The sequence below is a fragment of the Pristis pectinata genome, chromosome 23 (genome assembly GCF_009764475.1).
Source record: "Pristis pectinata isolate sPriPec2 chromosome 23, sPriPec2.1.pri, whole genome shotgun sequence".
Lineage (NCBI taxonomy): Eukaryota > Metazoa > Chordata > Chondrichthyes > Rhinopristiformes > Pristidae > Pristis > Pristis pectinata.
In genome coordinates, this window is record NC_067427.1 from 15,456,193 (window position 1) to 15,477,348 (window position 21,156).

The following is a 21,156-nucleotide window of genomic DNA, read 5'->3' on the forward strand; positions in this document are numbered from 1 at the left end:
ATCTATTGAGGTAAAAACAAAACAATAAATCATCTTACTCAAGCCATCATATCTTAGAATTAACTAGACTGTTGACCTGAAAACGATCCCAATTTTTATCTTGTCAGAGTTATAGACAACTTCATGTGACAATCAGGTTTATTTCAAAAGTTAATTAATTCATTTTCAGACTGTCCAGAAAACAAATCAAATGGATGGAAAGATGCGATACTGCTATTGTCTACCAAGTAATTTGAAGGAGGCTACCTGGAAAACTAACTTTTAAAAACTGACAGTGATTTTCTCTCTCCCTCCAAACTCAAAAATCAGGACCAACACACAAAGTTCTGGAGGAACTCAGCAGGTCAGATAGCATCTATGGAGGGAAATAAACATTCTTTTTTTAAAAAGCCTTCATTTTGTACCGAGATTCAACTTTTTCTCTTCCACACCAGGCTGTCTCATTAGTGTGGGGCCATGACAGGATGCTCCAGGATGAAAAGATGTTCTAATATTATGACTGTCAATGAATTGACAACAAGATCGATTGTCACCATTATGCCAATATAATGCTGCTGGATTCAAAGGGTAGGGTGACTAAAGCATTGATTTTAATATTTACTCAAATGGAAGACAGGCCTGTATCAAATGAAGGGAAACACTAGGAAACTAGCCATTAGGGAAGGCTAGTTTCATAGCAATTTAAAGGTAAACAATGAATAAATAACATCCCATTATGACAACTCAAAAAGGATAAGTTGAGTCTGAATAGGAAACACATTAATGTACATGGGGGAAAATAATTGCTCAAAGTTGGCATATTTAGACTACTTATGAACTTGGTGGAACTTCCACATCAACCAGTTTGGAAACCCTGTTTCCTTTGCAAAGACTTCAGAAATATCGCAGAAGTTTGAAACAGTGCAATAAACTGCCTTGCACTAAACCCTTTATGACAAACTGTGTGATACTGCAACAGTTAGGGATCACCGTCAGTTTCAAATCTTCAATTAACTTGAGGGTTCTCTTCTGCAGCCAGAACACTCTGCCTTATGTCAACTGCATTCAAAAAATAGCCTTATGACCTTAGCAACTGAAGTTTATTTTGTTAAACTATACATTGCTCCTCTTTGGAGTTTCTGAAAGTGACTCTGAGTAAATAGGGAGGAGGATGTCTATACCTTCTTGAAGCACTTTTACACACTAAGTAAGTGGGCAAGAACATTGCAGATGCAATATTATTTTTAAAATATGTGAGGTCATCCACCTCAATGCACAAAACTGAAAAGCACGAGTACCTTTTAAATGGTGACAGGTTGGGAAATGTTGATGTTCAAAAGGGATCTAGGTATCCTTGTACACAAGTCACTGAAAGCCAAGATGCAGGTTCCACAAGCAATTAGGAAGGCAAATGGTATATTAGACTTCATTAGGAGAGAAATTGAATACAGTAGTTAGGAAGTCTTACTGCAATTGCACAGGGCCTTGGTAAGACTACACTTGGAGTATCGTGCATGGTTATGGTCACCTTGTGCAACTTACTGTTGTGGGAATGCAACAAAGGTTCCAGGGTTGGTAGGTCTGCCATATGAGAAGAGGTTGAATAGGCTTGGCCTGTATTTCAGAAAAATGAGCAATGTTCTCATTTAAACCTACAAAACTCTTACAAGGCTTAACAAGACAAAATGCAGGGAAGATTTAGAGTCTACAACCAGGGATCACAGGCTCAGAATACTAAGTAGACACTTAGGACTGAAATGAGGAGAAATTTTCTCTCTCAGAAATGGTGAATTGTTGGTATTGTCTACTCTGGAGGGCTGTGCAGACTCAAGCATTGAGTTAATTCAAAACAGAAATCAACAGATTTCTGGGTATTAAAGGGACCAAAGGATATGAGGTTCATGCAAGAAAATAGAGCTGAGGTAGATCACCAATGATCTTGATGAATGACAGAGCAGGTTGAAAGGCTCAGATGGACTATTCCTCCTCCTAATTCTTATGTTCTTTTTAGCAGAAACATAATTCAAGCATTGAAACATAATTAATTAGGCATCACACAGAGAAATCATCATCAAGCATTAATAAATATACCCTTTTCACATTCTGCAGATTGTTTGTGGTTGCAAAACCAAATGCAGTGGACACTTAGCTGATGAACAGTGAAGAACTTTGTTTGCCAAGTGAAAACTAGCTCACTATAAAGATTAAAAACATGCTACAAGAAACTGGAGATTTATTTTTCCAAAATTTTGCCTTCACGCTTTGTAAATGATACTCCTATATGGAAATTCCACAGAGCAAGCTTCCATCAAAATAAGCTGTGCGAAATTCTCTTTTTTTTTGCATTGAACAGAATGGATGGATTTAAACCAATCCTTCCACCAGCAAATACATGTAACAGGTAAAATAGTTCTGCTTAGATAACACAGAACTTTTGTGAATATCAAAAATATTGGCTAATGAACTTGAGAAAATGATTACAGTAAACTAAAACCTCTCTCATAACTTTGGTTAAAATTTAGTTATGCTGTTAATAATTCAAACCATACAAAAGGAATGAAGGAATTAACAAAACTATTCATGCCACTTATTTCACTTTATTTAAATATCTTGTGCACTTAGACCTGCATTACTTATGAAGCAATAATGAAACTCTATACTAAGTTTATAATTGTGAGAATAATTTAAGTATCCATTTTGCAATCACTACACAAGATAAAGATTACAGCAGATTACTTCCACTTTTACAACAGGGCCAAGGTAGCAGGTAATGATATTAAATCAGCAATCTGGCCAATGTAAATGATACACATTCCATTTTATAGCTGGAGTAGCAAGCTTCAATCATACTGAAATCTTCAGAGTCCTCGAACTATAGCATACTTTATAAAAAGCCTTGAGGATTTTTCCACAACATATTTGGGATAAATTAGTTATGCACTCTGATTACACATCACCAGTTTCAAAACATTCAAAAGTGACCTTATGAAAGTAAATGGAATCCGCAAATGGGAAATTTTAGAACATTTTTGGCAGAATGATGCTAATATTCCCATCTCATGATTTACTACATCAGGGCACAGATCTTAGCTTCTCACATTGTCATCTGCCACTGACACAACAGAAATATTCTTCAGTTCTTAAGGCAAATATTTCCAGAAAAATTTTTCAATGCAGTGCTCCAGTTGTAACAAATGCAACTAAAAAGCTAAATCACTGCTTCAGGGTCAAGACTCTTCTATTATAGAAGATTCCCCGTTCCTGAACTGGTACATACCACATTTGAAACATAGCAACAGCAGAAGGCAAATTCAGTCCCCAGAGCAAGTTTGTCCTTTTAAGATAACTATGGCTGATTTGTACCCAAATTCCAATTATTTATCTTTGCTCCATACCACTTGGTCCTTAAACTGTTGATCTCAGTCATTAAAATCAAAATTAATTAACCTAGCACCCACATCTTTTTGGGGAGAGAATGCTAGGTCTCATTATCCTTAGCATGAAAAAGTGCTTTCTGATTTCACCCTGGAATGGACTTGCTGTAACTTTAAAACTGTACACAGTGGTAATAGTTCCTTGTACCCACCCAACAAAAATTATTTATAATTCAATTAACTTCAGTTACATTCAGAAATTGAAAGCTTTAAATCTGAGCAACCCATACTGGGTGCACATCATGACAAAAATTCTGGAGGCTTTGAACAACTAGTTACAAAAAATAAATTTGTGCAATGTTTTATCTTACAAACATTTTAAATGCTTCTGTAATAAAATCAGAATCTTTGACAAAGGAACTTAACAAAAGAGAATTGTTTCTTGAAAACATTACACTGAAATATGATTTTGCAACAGACAAGGGTCCCTATTGTGCACTGAACACTTTAAATCTGGAAGCTATATATGGCTGTATACACCAGCCTGGAACTACTCAACACAACTGCTTCTCTGCAAATAATTTACAGCAGTGAACAGTACTGCCTTAAAAAGTCATAGAATTATCACCGGAGATGGAGTCCAAGCAACTCATTGTTGATATCAAGAGCAATCTATGGGGCACTGCTCTTCTCCAGCACATTTTTACAAGGGAAATCAATACTCTTTAAATGCAGCACAACAGGTGTGGACCAATATTCATCCTTCCACCACATTAATATTAATTTGCACAAAACCCTCTACAGGTTCACCATCAGATCTCACATTTGTGAACTTGTTCCAATATATTACATCTTGCATGCTGCATGCTTTACACTTAACTGTTTCTGCATCTTAAAATTGCAAGATATTTGAACTCGATTGTGGAAATTTTTCAGCTAGTCAAAAAGACTTTGCTAATGTGTATCATAAATGACCATTGTGAGCAATGTCTGTATAAATCTACTACTACTATTTGTATTAATCCTAAATATGCAAATTTTGGTGGATTTCCCATCTCTTCTCCCTAACTCTTCCCCCTCCACCCCTACCTTGACTCAATTTCTGAGTTCCCTTTCAAAAGATTTAATTTTTTTTTAGAAGCAATTTACTCTGGAAAATACAGGACCACATATTTTCTTTTTGTGGGTGGGGAAAAATCATTTGATAAATGAAGTGTGAAATATCTCCATTTGCACAGGTTAAAATATCAGGGCTGTTTTACAGTCAGACATTGGTAACAATCTAGTACTGAGAGAAAGTAAAGTGCCAACTTGGACCAGAATATTTGAACCATCCAAATGATTTGCTTTTGAAAGATTTAGCACCAGCTGTAAGATCTAGAAGGGGTTGAAATAAAGGCAATTCAATGAAATAAGATATCCAGATAGTTCAGGCTGCTCACCAGCTGTTTGAAATTGTAGTTCATCAGAAATATTCTTTTGCATTTCTACACAGAAACAACTTACTGCTATGCTTGCTGTACAAACATTTCCAATATCTTTTTCTGTTCCCTTCCTCCTACCCCCTCTTCTCGGTACAAAATTAAAAGAAAGTCATGTTCCTGGGTTCAAGGTCATTTTTGAACATGTCTGGGTAACACACCATAAACCCCTAACACTGGCTGCTATACAGCAAAGCAGGATAGCATCAAACTGTCACTAATCCCATCTGACATTGTACTTAAGTACAAGGTATAAAATTGTTATTCAATTATTTAAACAAATGAGTCATCTAAATGGATTGATTAAAAAACTGCTACGCATATGTGGTTATACAAATAAATTAAATCCTGTGCTCTTCAATGTCTAGTATATTGGACTCAAATACCTGGATAGAAACTCCATTTGCTCGAGATCCACAGCCAGAATTTTGTCAGGGAAGGTGGTATTAAGGCAGATTTAAGTATGCAGAAAGAATCAGAACAGGGTACAGCTTTGCTAAAACAAAATAACATTACTGCAAACTGTTGTCATACTGAATTTCTGCTCTTGCATGAGAAACTGTAGACATCTATCAACATTTTCATGATGCAGAGAAACTAAGTTAATAGCATTGTGCTGAACAGAACTGTGCAGTTCATTTTAAACCAAATATATTCTGTCAGATAGAATGTAGATCAGTTTAGGCCAGGCAAAACCAGTCATTAAAAAGGTTTATGCCAATGTTAGGACTTTTACTGCTAATTGAAGAGGAAGAAGCTCCCTACATTTTTTTAAATGAAAAGAATGATTAGGTTTATAACAATTAAGAGTTCTCCAATTCACACTCCATTACATAAACCCAAGAATGAAAATCATATAATTAACTGGTCAGTTATCAAATGTAGCCTTAAATTGGTTCAGGTATATATGTGAAAGAATTTAGTACACATCAACTTCTGAATTATCACTGTAATCCCCACAATTTCACAATTGAGTACTTTGATAATTTATTATTTAAAATAACAGATCCAATAGCTTTAGTTAAACAAAGTAAGAAACAAAGCAAAGTGGGAAATTTGTGCTTGAATTATGGGCAAAATTAAATAACTGAATCAATGGTAACGTTTGATTTTTCTAAGATTACCATCTTTTTAGATGGCCGCAGATTGGTTGTGTTTCTGCACATTCAAACACAACCAATGATATGTCAAGAAGAATACAAGAAACGGGGCCTCTTGGGTTTCACTCACCATTCACAAAGATCATACCAGTGAGATCTTCTACTCAAATTCCACTTTCCAATCCTTTCTCTGTATCCCCCAATCTCCAAGGTGTTTAAAAATCCATCAGTCTTTATACTGAACAAACCTTTGGCCTGTGCATATACAGTATCTGATGCAGAAATTTTCAAGGATTCCCCAAGCTGAGAAGAAATTTCTCTTTAATTTCTGGGCTGCCATCCCAGCCTTAAAACAATTCGTACATAGAGATGGAACAGATGACTGCAGTTTACTGTCTATCTGTATGGGCATGAATCCCACAAATCCTTCTAGATTGTTACCCATGAGACCACTGCTTATTCTAAACAAGGGTGCTCCTGTTAATTAATTGAAAGTGTGGAATTGTGGTTCTTTCCAATTGCTCTTTCAGGCAGAATTCTGAAGCTAATTTAAACTGTATGCTTTTCCCTCAAGAATGGTTATAAACTTTTGGCAAACGTGCAGCCTGCTTTGAAGAAATCCTAATCTTCTATGTATCTTATGGCCGGAACCTTTACACAATGTTTATTTTAAGAAAAGCAAAACTGAAATTACAAAGTCAAAACAAGCTAACCTTCTCACAAACTCTTGCAAGCCTAGCATCCAGTCATAAAGCTCACGAAAAGCTGTCTGCCCCCCACGGTAAGAAATGATGCACTGAAGGGGTAAAAAATAGTGTGGAAGAACATCACTTCAAAAAAGATATTTGCATGTATGCTCTAGAATCCAATGCCTGCTGCTTAGGTTGCAGTGAAACAAAGCAAAATTTGCAACAGCACTGACCAGTGCACTCAGCTGACATTTAAAGGTAAAGGCAAATTATTTCTGCATAAAAGCCAAACCAGCCACTTTTCAGTAGAAAGCTCCTGGCATCAAATTGCATGAAGTTCATTAAGATTTTGCTGGGGAGAAAAATAGTTCTCTGCAGCTGACCTGATCACAGGCTTTCTATGTTATTTCACACATAGCTGTCAGTTATTGCCACAACATTGCAACTTTCCATTTTCTTACTGTGAGGTTACCAACCAAACCACTGAGAAATTTTCTCTACAAAAACCTCCATGTGAAGAATTCATTTAGTGTGTCAGGCTCAAGACCACTTCAGCTGGGTATTGCATGTATCATTGGTCTGCAGCAGAGGTTCATTAAGAAATATAAATGACTGACCTACTTGAAAGAACAACTTAATTTTTATAGATACACATTAAATAAAAACTTAGCCTCTACTTTAAAGAAATACAGTCAGGCTTAGGCTGGTACAGGATTATAATGTTTCCATAGCATTGTCTACTATACAGTGTGTAATGCCAAGCACTTTTTCGATTTAGCTATACATTTACTCAGGATGAAATAAAATGTTTTTTTTAAAAAAAAAGAATTTCTACAGTTAAATTACAAAGTGCTCACATAGATTCCTCACAGGTGCAAAAGTTGCAGTTTTCACAACCTCCAGCTCAGTATCATAGCCTGCAAAACAAAAAAATCCCTCGTTAGTCTTTGTTGGTTGAACAATTGCATTAGGATTCCCATGCTCATCAGTTCAACTTATTTCTATGTGTTGCATTTTTTTTAACTCATCAAACTTCAGTATGGAACTTACAACCAGAAAGAGTAGTTGAGGAGATTAGCATAGCTGACTAAGGGGAAGCCAGATAAATACAAAGGAGAGAGGTAGGATATGTAGATGCAGTTAGATGAAAAAAAACTCCAAAATTAAAAACAGTAAATGCTGGAAATACTTAGCAGGTCAGGTGAAATCTGTGTTAAACTGGAGTCTGATCAGTGTAACCATGGAAGATAAACGGCATATGCAACATCGCCTGCTTCCCTGATCAAGTTAAAGAATTGTAATCAATCAAAACCATTAATTCCTTTTCTCCCTCTGCACCTGTCCTGTTGAGTATTTTGTTGGGATTGAATGAATCAGGGTGGGACATGACTTATGTGGAGAATAATCACTCATACGGAGCAATCTTGCCAAATAGCCCATTCTAAGTTGCAAAATGCTTTCCAAATGTTGTAGTCCATTTCCTAGTCTGCATGGATAAATGTTGAGCTTCCAGACCTTTGCCAATGCACAATCAGTTCACAAACCTGAAATAACTCTTGGTCTTATTTTCTCCCCCAACCTGTCTTTAAGGCAGAATCATAGCTCAATATCTGTGTCCCATTTTCACTCAGATTGGCAAGCAGCAGATTATAATTCTATTTATTACTTGATAGAAGGTAATTTGCCAATGTTCATCCCAAATACCAGCACAGGTGTGGTGTCTACAATAGTGTTAAGTGATATTTAACAAGTAGGGATAAATTTCCACTTGGATGGGAATCAGAAGCTGCACTGGGCAAGTTCAGAGATGTGTGGGGCAAGTTTTCTTTTACACAGAGAGCAGTGGGTGCCTGGAATGCACTGCCAGGGGTGGTGGTGGTGGAGGCAAATATGATAGAGGCATTCAAGAGGCTCTTAGATAGGCACATAAATATGCAGGGATATGGACATTGAGTCAGTAGAAGGGTTTAGTTTAGTTGGGCATTTGTTTACTAGTTTAAGTAGTTTGGCACAACATTGTGGGCCGAAGGGCCTGTTCCTGTGCTGTACTGTTCTATGTTCTATATAGAATCCCTAAATGGAATTTGAGGATAGTGAGTTTTAAAATCATCATTATGCAATTGAATGGTAGACACAGACTAGAACCTTCATATTTCAGGAAAGAATTGGAATCAAATCAGTACTTTATAGTCTCGCATGCTCAATGTCAATTTAAGATAGAACACACATCGTGCCCATCAGTTGCATCCCTTACTGGAAAATCAGTTTCAGGAGTGTGGAATTTTGATTCCATGATTTAAAGGGCACCTATCACATGAAATCAAGAGATTTCATGGGATGCCTGAGGGTCTTGGGATGGTAAGTAGATAGGATCATTTTGCGGCACAAAATTAGCAGGTGATGACCATCTCCTTTGACATTTAACTACATTTCCATTGCCAAATCCTCCACTATCAATATCCTGAGCATAGAGATTGGCTAGAAACTTAACTGAACCAGTCAATAAAATACTGTAGCTACAAAAGGAAAACAGAAGTCACTCACTGACCGTCTCCCTTGTCAAAGAAACCTAGATTAAATTGCTGCATCTACCAAAACTGCAAACTCTTTCACTCAGAAAGGCAAGGCAGCAGACACCTTTATATCACAAGGTTCCATGAATTGGACGTACATGTTCATTTCTTTGGTATCCAGACCTACAATCCATAAATTGTTCTCTGCATGCCTCTAATTTTTGTCTTAATTATCCCCATTTTGAAAGTCAATCCATAACATGGGGTGAAGTCTTAAACTCTGGAACTCCACTCCCAAATCTCTTTCTCCTCTCTTTTAATAAGCTCTTTAAAACCTCTCTCCTTGGACAAACTTTCGGTCACCCGTGTTAATAACTCTCTACATGGCTCAGTGTCAGATGCTCCTGCATAATGCACCTGTGAAGTGCATTGAGATACTTTACCAAATTAAAGTATAAAATGCGGTTAAGTTGGTTAACTTTTCTATCTTTCAAGAGTTTTCAGAAGTTTTTAAAATCTTTGCACATGTCAATGGAACATAGGAACAGGAAAAGGAGATCAATTAGCCCGCTATAAATTCAGTAATTTTTTTTTAAAACGGCGGATCTGCATCATAACACTATCTCCTTTGGCTCTGTAAGAGAATCTGTGACATTTGTCTCCTCCTACACAAATGTACCTTTCAACCAGTTATTTTAAGCCAGCTTTATCATCACACAGCACGAGTTTCAGCTTCTATTTTCCGCTCTCCTTGCGGGCTGTCCAAATCAGCCTGAACAACATTCTGCCGCATGGCAATCTCCGGTCCACCACTGTAGATAGTAAACAAGTAGTTCCAGGTTTCCTCAGAAATCTGACCATAATCTGCACCTGATTTAAAAAAAATCAGAACCGAAACATGAGATGGAAAAAAAAAATCAGCAAAGAAATCTCAATTTATAGGTACGTGATTATGTCATTAGTTTTGGTCTCCATTACCACTGATGGAAATATTCCATTCTTTTAAATAGCGTACATACTTGAAGAAAATATATCCATGCCTGTTCTACTATTTTGAAACACTTTACATTTAAATCACAACTGTATAGCAAAGCAAACTATTTCAATCCATACCTTGTTTAAGCTGGACATGGCCACCTTTAATGACTGCAATTTTGCTATTATCTATTGGACCAGGAGGTTCTGGGAGAGAAAAAAATAAATAGATTGAGGGAAAGTCATCTCAGCTGTCTTCAACAATATATACTTCAGTTGCTTTCAATGCAAAGTCAGAAAAAGCCAATTAGTTCATGTCTACTCCACTTAGAATCTATGCGTGATCATTCTATTGGGAAATCTGCCCCCTCCAACCGCTATCCTATGTTTTAAGGAATGCTATACTTTCCTCAACGCCTCAAAGAAAATAAAGCAATCTCATAATATTTTTGTGACCATAAAAGAATTCTATATTTTGTGACACTGGCCTTTGGTGCTATTTAACCTTACATAAATATCAGAGGCTTCTTTGATTGACTGCCATAACTTGTCTACAACTCCATTACCTTTGTCATAGTACAACTATCATGTTGGTAGAAGGTGATTTTATGGCCCTTTGGAATTATAAGACTAATAAGTTTGTATTCCTAGGACTGCTTATAAATATACACATATCAAAGTGAGCTTAGATTACTGATATAAAAATCTCAGCCTTAATGTGCAGTGGCAGTTTTTAAAAAAAATAGTGTCACTTTTTTTTTGGTATTTAATTGTTCAGATAAAATACAGGTTCTAAACGTAATCCTATGAATTTTACACTACTGGAACCAGGGAAACTGCCAATCTATTTGATTTACTGGAAACATTTCCATCAGATGTTTCTTACCATTGTCTTTGCCTTTAACAAAACCTTCCCACTCACGGAACCACTGCATACTAATGCAGTATATAACACAGGGAGATTCCTCAGCCTGGAATGCTTTGTTTAGCTGGATGAAAAAATAATGAGTAGAAGTGTCACGAAGAGTTTTGTTTACTTCATCATTGCTAAATAAAACATTATCTATTCATGATCACTTTGCTATTTGTGAGAACTTATTGTGTGCAAACTGACTACAGTGCCTTTGCTTCAAGTGTCCTTCATTGGTCCTTGGGGTCAACCAGAGGCTGTGAATGGTGTTATACAAGTGCAAGCTGTTCCTTCTCATAGGTTATTAGTTCTCAGGTTTGTGAATTCAATTACTTCACTGTGACATGAAAGAAAAGACTTTTACTCAATTTTTCATTTTCACCAAGGCATCTTGCATAATAGGCAAATTATCTGGTTTCAAAGCTACCCATTTTCAAATCAACTACCTCCAGCAACACAGAAGGTGATATGCAAATATGTCCAGTGGTTTTCCTTCTCCTTAGGGCAGTGGGAACAAAGTTGGTGAATGGTAGTCAATTTGCTTCCCATCTCCACTGAACTCTGACAGCTCTGTTGATATTAACAGCTGGGTGTAGTGTGCAGCTTAGTATTCCATGGCTCAATGTAGTGACGTTGTTCACCTCCCATTGGTTTGTAAATATATAAAACCAACTCCTGTAAGCTCCAAAAAGGCAGAAACAGTGTGTATACTTTCTCAGCTGAAATTTACATTTCAGTCACTCAAATGCCTGGCTAACAAAACAAAAGCTAAGCTAACCCGATAGGTCCGTCACTTAACTACGAGAAGAGCAGGAGACTGGGACCAACTACATTGTTCTTTTGGAGAACTGGTGCAGGAACAATGGGCCAAATGTTAATATTGTTTGATGAGTGTATGGAAACTTACTTATGTCGGATAATGTCTTTTCTGACCTTGTGCTATACTGTTGGTTTATTTTCCTACTTTGACATTATAAGTGCAGGCAAGTAGACTTCAAGAGCTGTAAACTTTCAACTGAAATGGCTTCAGTCTCAGGAAGTCAAAAAAGTAAAAAAAGGTGCAAGCAAGCATATTTACACTGGTTGTTTTATTCCATAAGGATTTAGTGATTCAGAGCCCTTGCAATGAAATCTTTACCAAGTACTTGTTTACTTCTGCTCTTGTAAAATACGTTGCAATTTAATGGAAAGAAACATCACTTCCACTGGACAGTTTTAGCTTTGGTGATTCATTCTTTATGGGCTTAAAACTATATAAATATATTTTATAACATTTGGGGAACTTACCCAAACTCAGGAAACTTTGATTTAGAATTACATAATACTGGTTTCACTCCATGAAATTAGGTAGGAATTTAGGAATGGCAATAAGCTATTTGGGTCCTCAAATCTGTTCTACTATTCAAAGTGATCAAAGCCAATTTTTGACCTGTCACCTTTGCTTGACATCTCTTGATAACTTTGCTCAACTAAAACCCAGCAGTCTTAAGGTTAACCAAAAGTCCCCATTAATAACACTGTTTTCAAGCTACTGCCACCATGAAATTATACCCCTGAACTTTACTAATCTGTTCTAATAAACTGTAGGAATTAGAAATTTTCTTCACTTAATTAACAGACTGTCCCCGGATGGGAACTAAATGAAGCACTCTCAGAATTTCTTTCACTTTGGGTTAAGTGGAAAGATTTATTTAGAGGCTGCAATTAATCTTAAATTAGCATTTTTGAAGTTTTCCATCTGTATGCAGAACAGAGTTTGAAATTTCTACCACCATTTTATGCATATAAATTTCATTTCAGAAAGGTATGGTACTATTTTTAGAATATGTCCCCTAGTCCTACACTCTCCAACCAGTGGAAATAGTTCCTCCATATCCAACCTATTAGATTTCCTTAACATCTTCAAAACTTCACTCAAATCACCCCATAACCATATTCTTAATATAAACACTCTACATATGGTTTGGTCTATCTGTGGCTTTCTATTTCTGTAGTACAATTTCTATCCCTTTTACGGAGGGGTCTACATGCCAGGGCAGCATTCAATTACCCTTTGAGATTATTTTACATTCCCATTGCTGACAATTTAGTGATGAGTGTATGGACTCCAAATCGTTCCCCCACCACCACCCAACCACCAGCCCTGTCATTCCTCCATATTCTCTTTGGACCTCTCTAACATCTGAACATTTGCTTGGTTGAATGAAGATTTAAAATCATAAATCTTTTAATTTAGCAACAATACAGACAAAATGACAATCGCAAGAAATTTCAAAACCAGTGCTCATACCACCATGGCTCTGGTAAGTTTTTAAGGCAGAACAAGGGATTGCATCTGAAAACCACTTTTCAAGTAAATAATAATATTCTTTCCAATAACAGCTATCCTGAAAGCGTCACTCTTGGTCTCCCGTTGATGGGTGGTACACACTAAAAGAAACTTTCTTTGCTGTAACTCAATCTACATCAAATGTATTTAATTTCATTTCAGAGCACAGCAACATACAATTATCAGAAGTATAGGAGTTACATTTTTATCCATACTATTATTCATCACAAATTCTTAATGTCCACTGAGCCATTGATACACGATTGCCCACTGCTGGGAAGGGAGAAGATATCCAAGGCTGTACTCCCACATTGGCTCAAGATAAAGGCAGAGACAGAAAGTTGGGAACAGAATGCGTAATTTGTTGTGATGCATGGGTGTGATACATGGGAACACTTATCAGTTGTACCACAATAGCGTACCAGCAATTGCCATTTCACACACAATTTTACTGATTATAGGTTTAAATTAGTTCAATGTTCTCAAACATTTAAGGCAATTGTACAATTAACAACCGTAAAATTCAGTGAAAAATCTAGCTTCTCCCCCCTCCCTCCCCCCCCCCACCCCCCCCCCCACTTAGGATGATGCACAGTGATCTCTGACCTTTATAAAAGTGTCTACTTCCATTTTCCTCCTTTTAGCAATTGCCTCAATTTCTACTTGGCAAATGGAACAGATGTATAAATGGTTCACAGAAGGGCCACCTCCAAACCTGCCACAGTCAAGACAAGAATATTGAGACATACAGCAATTTTGTTATATGATCAGGAAGAATGCCAAATTTATTGCTAGGTAAGGACACTTTTATCATGTTAAACCCAATTCTCCAAACTGTCTCCTTATTCCTCAATATCTTTACTTGCCAACCAAATGTGTGTTGTTTTAAAATATCTTGATTGAATCATATTCATGATCTTCTGGGATCATGTCAGCACAGATTCATATCAGCATAATCTTCTTAAATCAAGAAATATTTGTTTTTAACCAGATTTTCTTTCAGGCAGCTTAATTCTAGTTTTAAAAGCCTTCCCTTGGGTTAACCAATTAAGGGGAAGTCATACCTATCCTGCCAATTTCTTTTAATTGTTTTAAAGACCTGAATCATATCAACTTTAATTTCCTTATGTCTACTGTACACAACTGAGGTTTACTCAGTCTCTCATCTTATGCTGGAATTATCAACATCTATGTATCCATTCCAAGGCAAGAATATCCAATGCACACAATACTCTGAGTGAGTCTAAAATGGCTGGCAGCCATACAAACAGAACCATTACTTATATCATTTTGTATGAGGAGCTGGGTGCTTTCTGTTCAGCCTCCCCTTAGCAGCACAGTTGAGGAAAAAAGTAAAAGTTGGGAATGAAAGGCATTCATTCAGACTGAATCTGACCAAGAGATAAGATTAACTAATCTGTTTTTAAAAATACAAAGAAACCTGTCAAAAGACTCAAATTTTTTTATAACAAATTTCAAGTATCCACTCTCAGGAGTCTCATTCCACTTACCTATTGTAGAGATATTCCCATACGTTTTGGGGCAGAATCACTACCAGATCATCTATGTAATGGTACTTATTTGGAGGAATACCTGTTAACAAAAGACAAGTGTCCCCACAGTCACTTTGAAAATAGGAAACCAAGTCACTATTTTGATGAAGTACAACATGGAAAATGTAAGGATTCAACACCTTTGAGCATCTTGCACTTCTTGGATGACACATCTCAAGGCAAATGAACATGTCTTCCACTACTTTCCACTGCTCAAAAATACATACTGTCCCAATTTAAGATTACCTAAGGTTTACTTACAAGGATTTGTTTTTAGAGTGAAGTCCCAGGTTGCTACACTTTTAACTTCTGCTTTGTTGAGTGCAACAGTGCCTTCATTAAACTGTCACATACTGACAACAAAGAGTTACAATGGAATGATGTTCCATCCAAGAAAAGCAAGAATAAAATAATCCCTCTGATATTTGCAAGTAAGTTTGAGCTACGACAACTAAAAATGTAAGTAGCAGAATATTTGAGTAGTAAAGTTAATTTTCAGTTTCATCTTTCAGCATTTTCTCCATTACCTTTTAAGAAACAATTGGATTGGTGATGATTCACAACAAGCCAGTTCAAGTTATTTTTCCAAGATGAAGGTTTTGTATAATTACAAACAACTATTTGTGGCTTAAACAACAACCCAAAGGGGGTGCAAGTGAAGGAATTGTGGTTCTAAGAAACAGTCTAAGCAATAACAACCCTGTGTTTTTGCTTGGACTGTTTCTTAGACCCAAAAAAAGCCAGCATTTATTAACCATCCCTAATTGCCCTCTGAAATGGGTACCTGATGATCTGTGCAGACTCAGTGGGCAAAAGGGCCTGTTTCCATGCTGTATGATTCTATAACAGAGTTGTATGTTAGGTCATTTCAGATGGCGGTTAAGAGTCAACTACTTTGCTATGGGTATGTTGCAGGTGTAGCTGTTAGCGTAACGCTATTACAGCGCCAGTGACCTGGGTTCAATTCCGGCCTCTGTCTGTAGGGAGTTTGTATGTTCTCCCTGTGTCTGCATGGGTTTCCTCCGAGTGCTCTGGTTTCCTCCCACATTCCAAAGATGTACGGATTGGGAAGTTGTGGGCATACTACGTTGGCGGCGGAAGCGTGGCGACACTTGCGGGCTGCTCCCAGAATACTCTACACAAAAGATGCATTTCACTGTGTGTTTCGATGTACATGTGACTAATAAAGATATCTTATCTTATATATAATCCAAACTGAGTAAGAATAGATTTCCTTCCCCAAAGTGAACCAGATGGGATTTTACAACAATCCAAATAGCTTCATGGTGACTGTTATGATAACAATTTTACTTTAAATCCCAAATATATTTAACTATTTGAACTTAAATTCTGTTATCGAGGGATTTGAACTAGCACCTCTGGACCATTTGTTCAAGTCAGTAGATACCACCACTGTCCTAATTATGTCTTGAAATACCTTCTGAATATGCACAAGAGCAGAAGGGTTAAAGAAAAATATCAAGGAAGTTAAAGCAAGAGAAAGAGCCAGAGTGAGACACTGTGGGGATGTAAGAGAGAAAAAGAGACAAATTATTTGGGCATTCAAATGCAGTCCCAGAGCTTCCATTTTCCTCAGGCTACTGACCTCCATGTAAACAAAGGAAGGTGTGGTTTGTGATTGGTCCTGGTTCAGTAAAGGTGTTGAATTTGTTCAGCCACTCTCTGGAGATGTAGAACTGGAGGAGGCTGGGTTCCTTCAAGTTGGCCAAAGCTACGACTTTTTGTCTCTCACGCACTGCTTCCTCACTACTCTTTCTGCAATATATATTCAAAGAAACATTAACTTACAAGAGGGAAGGTAGAGAAGTATAGCTTAAATCTGAAATCATGATTGTTCCCCACAACAAATACAATGAGTTTTGGATAACTGTTGTAGAATATATGGAATATCAGTTTCAAAATGGATAACAGGACTACACAGCTAAGTGGCTTACTTGAAAAATACTTGCCTGCAAATGTAAAGTAGATTAGTATGTTACCCAAAACATATCAATGTTACTTAGATGTAATCCTGTTAAGCTTTTTCTGAAACTGAGTTGGCATTTGGTGCCTTGGATCATTTAGAACACTGGTTAAAAAGTATACCTGTTTGAGCAGTCTTTCAGATCTTTTTATCAAGCAATTATGATGCACAAGGGATGCTTAGGAAATCGTTTCAGAATGGAGACAAGCATATCTTGTAGTATTACAGATCCACCCATCTGATCACAGAACTTTAGAAAGGCCAACCGTACAAATATAAACCAGTAGGAACTTGAGCCTTCAGAGGCAGATGGTAAAAAAATGGCCGTGAGGAAATACAACTAAACTTTTGAGAATAACTCAACTAATATCCAACCTATCTGCTCTGATACCATGTCATGCTTCCTTTGATAATCTCTTCCAGTAATACTGGAGATTTGGTTCAGGTCTCCTGGAGTAAACCAGTTGTCAATATTCATGCATTTATCTTTTAATAAGGTAGTAAATTTAAGCAAGCACTTTAGGATTTAGGAGTTTCCTTTAAAAATTAACAAGCTCAAATGAGTGCAGATTTGCACTAAAAACAATTGGTTGAAACTCAGTGATGAACATCAACTCTAACTTTGAAAGAGAGACAAATTTTTAGCATTTAAACTTAATGCCCATCTCCTATGGCAACATCAATTTGTAAATCCTAAAAACGTAGCAGTTGTGGAATGGAGCTGAAATTTAATAGCACAAATTTTAAAATACTTAAGATCAAGTACTGACTCCTCCTAATCCCCAAATAACTAATCAACAAAAGCAAAATACTGAACTCTGCAGCTACTCAGAAGATTAAGCACCATCTGTAGGCAGAAACCGATAGTTAAGGGTCGATGGCCATTCATCTGAATGTTAAAAATCGAATAATGTTTCATAAACAGCAAAAGGAAAGCTATTGGAACAAATACTCATAAAACTTGTCAAGAAAAAGAGTCTCTGGTTTTAGCCTATTTGTTTAATTTTAAGTCACTCCTCGGTAATCAAACTTGTAACTTTAAAGATCCCTCCAAGGATCTGATTACAGATTTGATTACTAACTTGATTAAGAAATGAGTTAAGTACTTAAAGAAAAACAACATCCTAATTTTATATAGTACCACAAGCAAAAGTTCTCAAGGGGGTTTACCAGATTGTTGTCCAACAAAAATTGATACCTAGCCCATAGGGAGATGTCATCGAGTCATAGAGCAATACAGCCCTTCAGCCCAACAGGTTCACACCGGCCAAGTTGTCCACTTAGCTAGTCCTAATTTCGTGTGTTCGGCCTATATCCCTCCAGACCCCTTCCCTCCATATACCTATCTAAGTGCTTCTTAAATGATACTATGCACCTGCCTCAACCACTTCCTCTGGCAGCTCGTTCCATATACTCACCACCCTCAGCGTGAAAAAGTTGACCCTCAGGTGTGAGAGAGATGTGAAAAGCTTTGTCAGAGGCGTGTCTTAAAATTAAATAAAAGCAGTGAGGTCTAGAAAGGAAATTCCAGAGTTTCTAGCCTTAATGGCTAAAGGAATGGCAGTCAATTAGACTCATAGATGATCGAGAGGCCAGAATTGGAGAATGGCCACTGTCACCGATAGGTTGCATCAAGATTTCAGAGACAGGAAGCTGCAAGCTCATTAAGGGATTTGAAAGAAAGGTTGAGTGGTTTAAAATCAATCTGTTTAACTGTGAATCAATGCAGGCCAGCAAGCACAGGATGAAGGGTTAGCCAGGCAGTGCGAGTTGGGATATGGGCAGAGTTTTAGACAAGGCAAGCTGGACAGGAATCAACTACAGAGGTAACAAAAATATGAATGAGAGTTATAGCCATTTGACACAAAGTGGGGTGATATTACAGAGGTTAAAATAGGCATTGCAGATGCATCTTCTGAAGCCCATCTGAAGAAATGAAGTTGCTGCTAATGGACTGATTCTGTTTTAGATAGTTCCCAGGGTGGGAATTGAGATTGTGACTAGGAAAGAGTCTTTCCAATATTTAGTTAAAAGAAATGTTTGCTTATCCAGTAATCAAAGATGGACAAGTCTGAAAAATTAGTCTATGGGAGCGGTGAAATGTGTAGAATTGGTGGAGGCCAAGAGTCGTGGTGAAATTGGGTTTCTATTTTCAGTGGGTAGATGGGAAATTGAAGGAACCAAGGATAGATCTTGAGGGATACAAGTGATAACCATCCAGGTGTGGAAAGAGAGCCACTGTAAGAAATTCTTTGGCTGTGACTGGACAGATATCACTAGGCTGGATGATGAAAAGGCATTTGAGATGGATATTGCAATTAAATGTGTCAACGGATGCAGACAGGTTGAGAAGGGAATGGAGTATCTTAATCACAATCAAAAAGGATGTCATTAACTCTGACAAACACTGTTTTGGTTGGGGTAGGAACTTTATTGGAAGAATTCAAACAAGTAGCATATTGGCCGTTATTGCAAGAGAATTGGACTTTAGAAATATGGAAATATTTTTACAATCATGTAGGATACTGGTGAGGCCACACCTGGAGTACTGTGCACAGTTTGGTCTCATTATTTAAAAAAGGCTATACTAGTATTGGAGGTAGTCCAAAAAATATTCACTAGGCTAATTTCAGGGTTGAGCGGTCACAAGCAGCCTAATCTATATTTCTTATAGCTTAGAAGAACAAAGGGTGATCTTATTGAACCATACAAGGTCCTTAAGGAGTATGACAGGATGGAAGTTAAGATGTTTCTGCTCCTGGGAGAATATTGAATGAGGGTACATAGTAACAAGGTTAGAGGACAGTCATTTAAAACTGAGGTGCATAAGAACTTCATACAGAGGCTGGTTAATATCTGGAATTCTCCTCCGTGGTAGTACTTAAAAGGGAACTAGATACATTTTTTTTGAAAGATCAGGGAACTGAGCAATCAATACAACTATCTTGGGAGTATGATGTGATAATTAACTTGCATCTTTATATGGTACAAATAGCAGATGGGAATGAATAGCATATCACTCTGGAACATTTAGAGTTTATACTGCAGCACTTGTATCATTTTGAGATGGATTTAATGGAGCCAGCCTACAAAACAGTGCCCTATCACAAGCGGCTAAACAAGTTTTATATTTTTTGGAGTTTCGAAAAATCAGGAGTGATCTTATTAAGACACAAGAGCCTCGGGGGCATAATGAGGCAGACTAGTAGAAGAATCTCAAACAAAGGATATAGTTACAAGAATGCAAACACTCATTTAAAACTAGCATGCAGAGGAATTTCTTCTTGCAGAGGGTAGTGAACCTCTAGAATTCTCCACTCTGGAGGGCTGTGGAGGCTAGATCATTGGGGGTATTTAAATATAAGATTAGGGAATTGTGGGGTATTGGGAACTTGCACAGACAGGGTGATGAGGCTGGGTCAGTTCAGCCTTGATAATACTGAATGGTGGGCAGGCTTGAGGGATCAAGCACCCTGCTCTTGTTCCTATTTTCTTATGTTCCATAAGCAGACAAACTTGCCTATCTTGCATCCCAAACACATTTCAGCTATCATACTGTAAATTGCAGCATAAATTTGTAGTGCAGGGAACATGATAATCAATCTCAGTAATCAGCAAGGTTCCACAAAAACAATATTATAATGGCAAGGTAGTCTGTTTCAGAGATCTTGGTTGAGGATAAATATTATCAGGGAAATAAGGATGGACTTACATGGTCTTCTTCAAAAGACCCTGTGGAATCTTTTATGTGCTTACAAAAGAGCAGTCAGGCTTTGACTCATTGCTTTGTCTTGAAAAATGGCACATCAAACAGTAAAACACTCCCTCAGTACAGCACTATGTGGATTAGGTGCACCAATCTCTAAATCATTAATTTTTAAGTGCACATTTCAACCATTTAAGTGTTTCTCACCTGTAGAAAAGGACATAAGCCTCAGCATTCTGTACAACTGTCTCATGGACCTCCGTGACATATTGGTCATCAAATTCATACCACTGACCATTAATTACATTCTGGCAATAGGCTATGTAGTGACCACCTGTAAAGACACCAGTCTTAGCATAAATTTATATTACAAGCATTGTAAAAGCCCCTATCACAAACTTCAAACTTTACAAGATTACATGATTTCCCTTCTTTAAAACTTTAAAGCAGGAGTGCCCAAGCAGTGACCTTGGAGCCCTGTAACCTGGCCAAATTAATACAATTTGAATTTCATCTATTCCTGAGAATTCAAACTCATTTCATAGGCTGCTCAATTATCCAAT

The 21,156-nt window shown here is 37.2% G+C and overlaps 1 protein-coding gene across 5 annotated transcripts in view; it reads right to left on the minus strand.

Moving 5' to 3' along the window:
* The window catches only part of usp20 (ubiquitin specific peptidase 20), a 64,104-nt gene that overhangs the window by 12,903 nt on the left and 30,045 nt on the right, over nucleotides 1-21,156 (minus strand). For 2 of the 5 annotated variants that reach the window (XR_007958050.1, XR_007958051.1), the window contains exons 18-25: nucleotides 20,801-20,927; nucleotides 16,510-16,679; nucleotides 14,862-14,943; nucleotides 13,957-14,065; nucleotides 10,998-11,100; nucleotides 10,250-10,318; nucleotides 9,816-10,006; nucleotides 7,481-7,540 (exon numbers count right to left, since the gene is read on the minus strand). Coding sequence is in view for 2 of the 5 variants with exons in the window: in XM_052037036.1 (XP_051892996.1) it covers nucleotides 9,849-10,006; nucleotides 10,250-10,318; nucleotides 10,998-11,100; nucleotides 13,957-14,065; nucleotides 14,862-14,943; nucleotides 16,510-16,679; nucleotides 20,801-20,927 (818 nt within the window). In the remaining 3 variants the exon portion in view is untranslated. Of the gene's footprint in view, nucleotides 1-2,571; nucleotides 7,541-9,815; nucleotides 10,007-10,249; nucleotides 10,319-10,997; nucleotides 11,101-13,956; nucleotides 14,066-14,861; nucleotides 14,944-16,509; nucleotides 16,680-20,800; nucleotides 20,928-21,156 lie in introns of those variants that run through there. The other 3 variants (XM_052037036.1, XM_052037037.1, XR_007958052.1) reach the window with 2 other exon arrangements.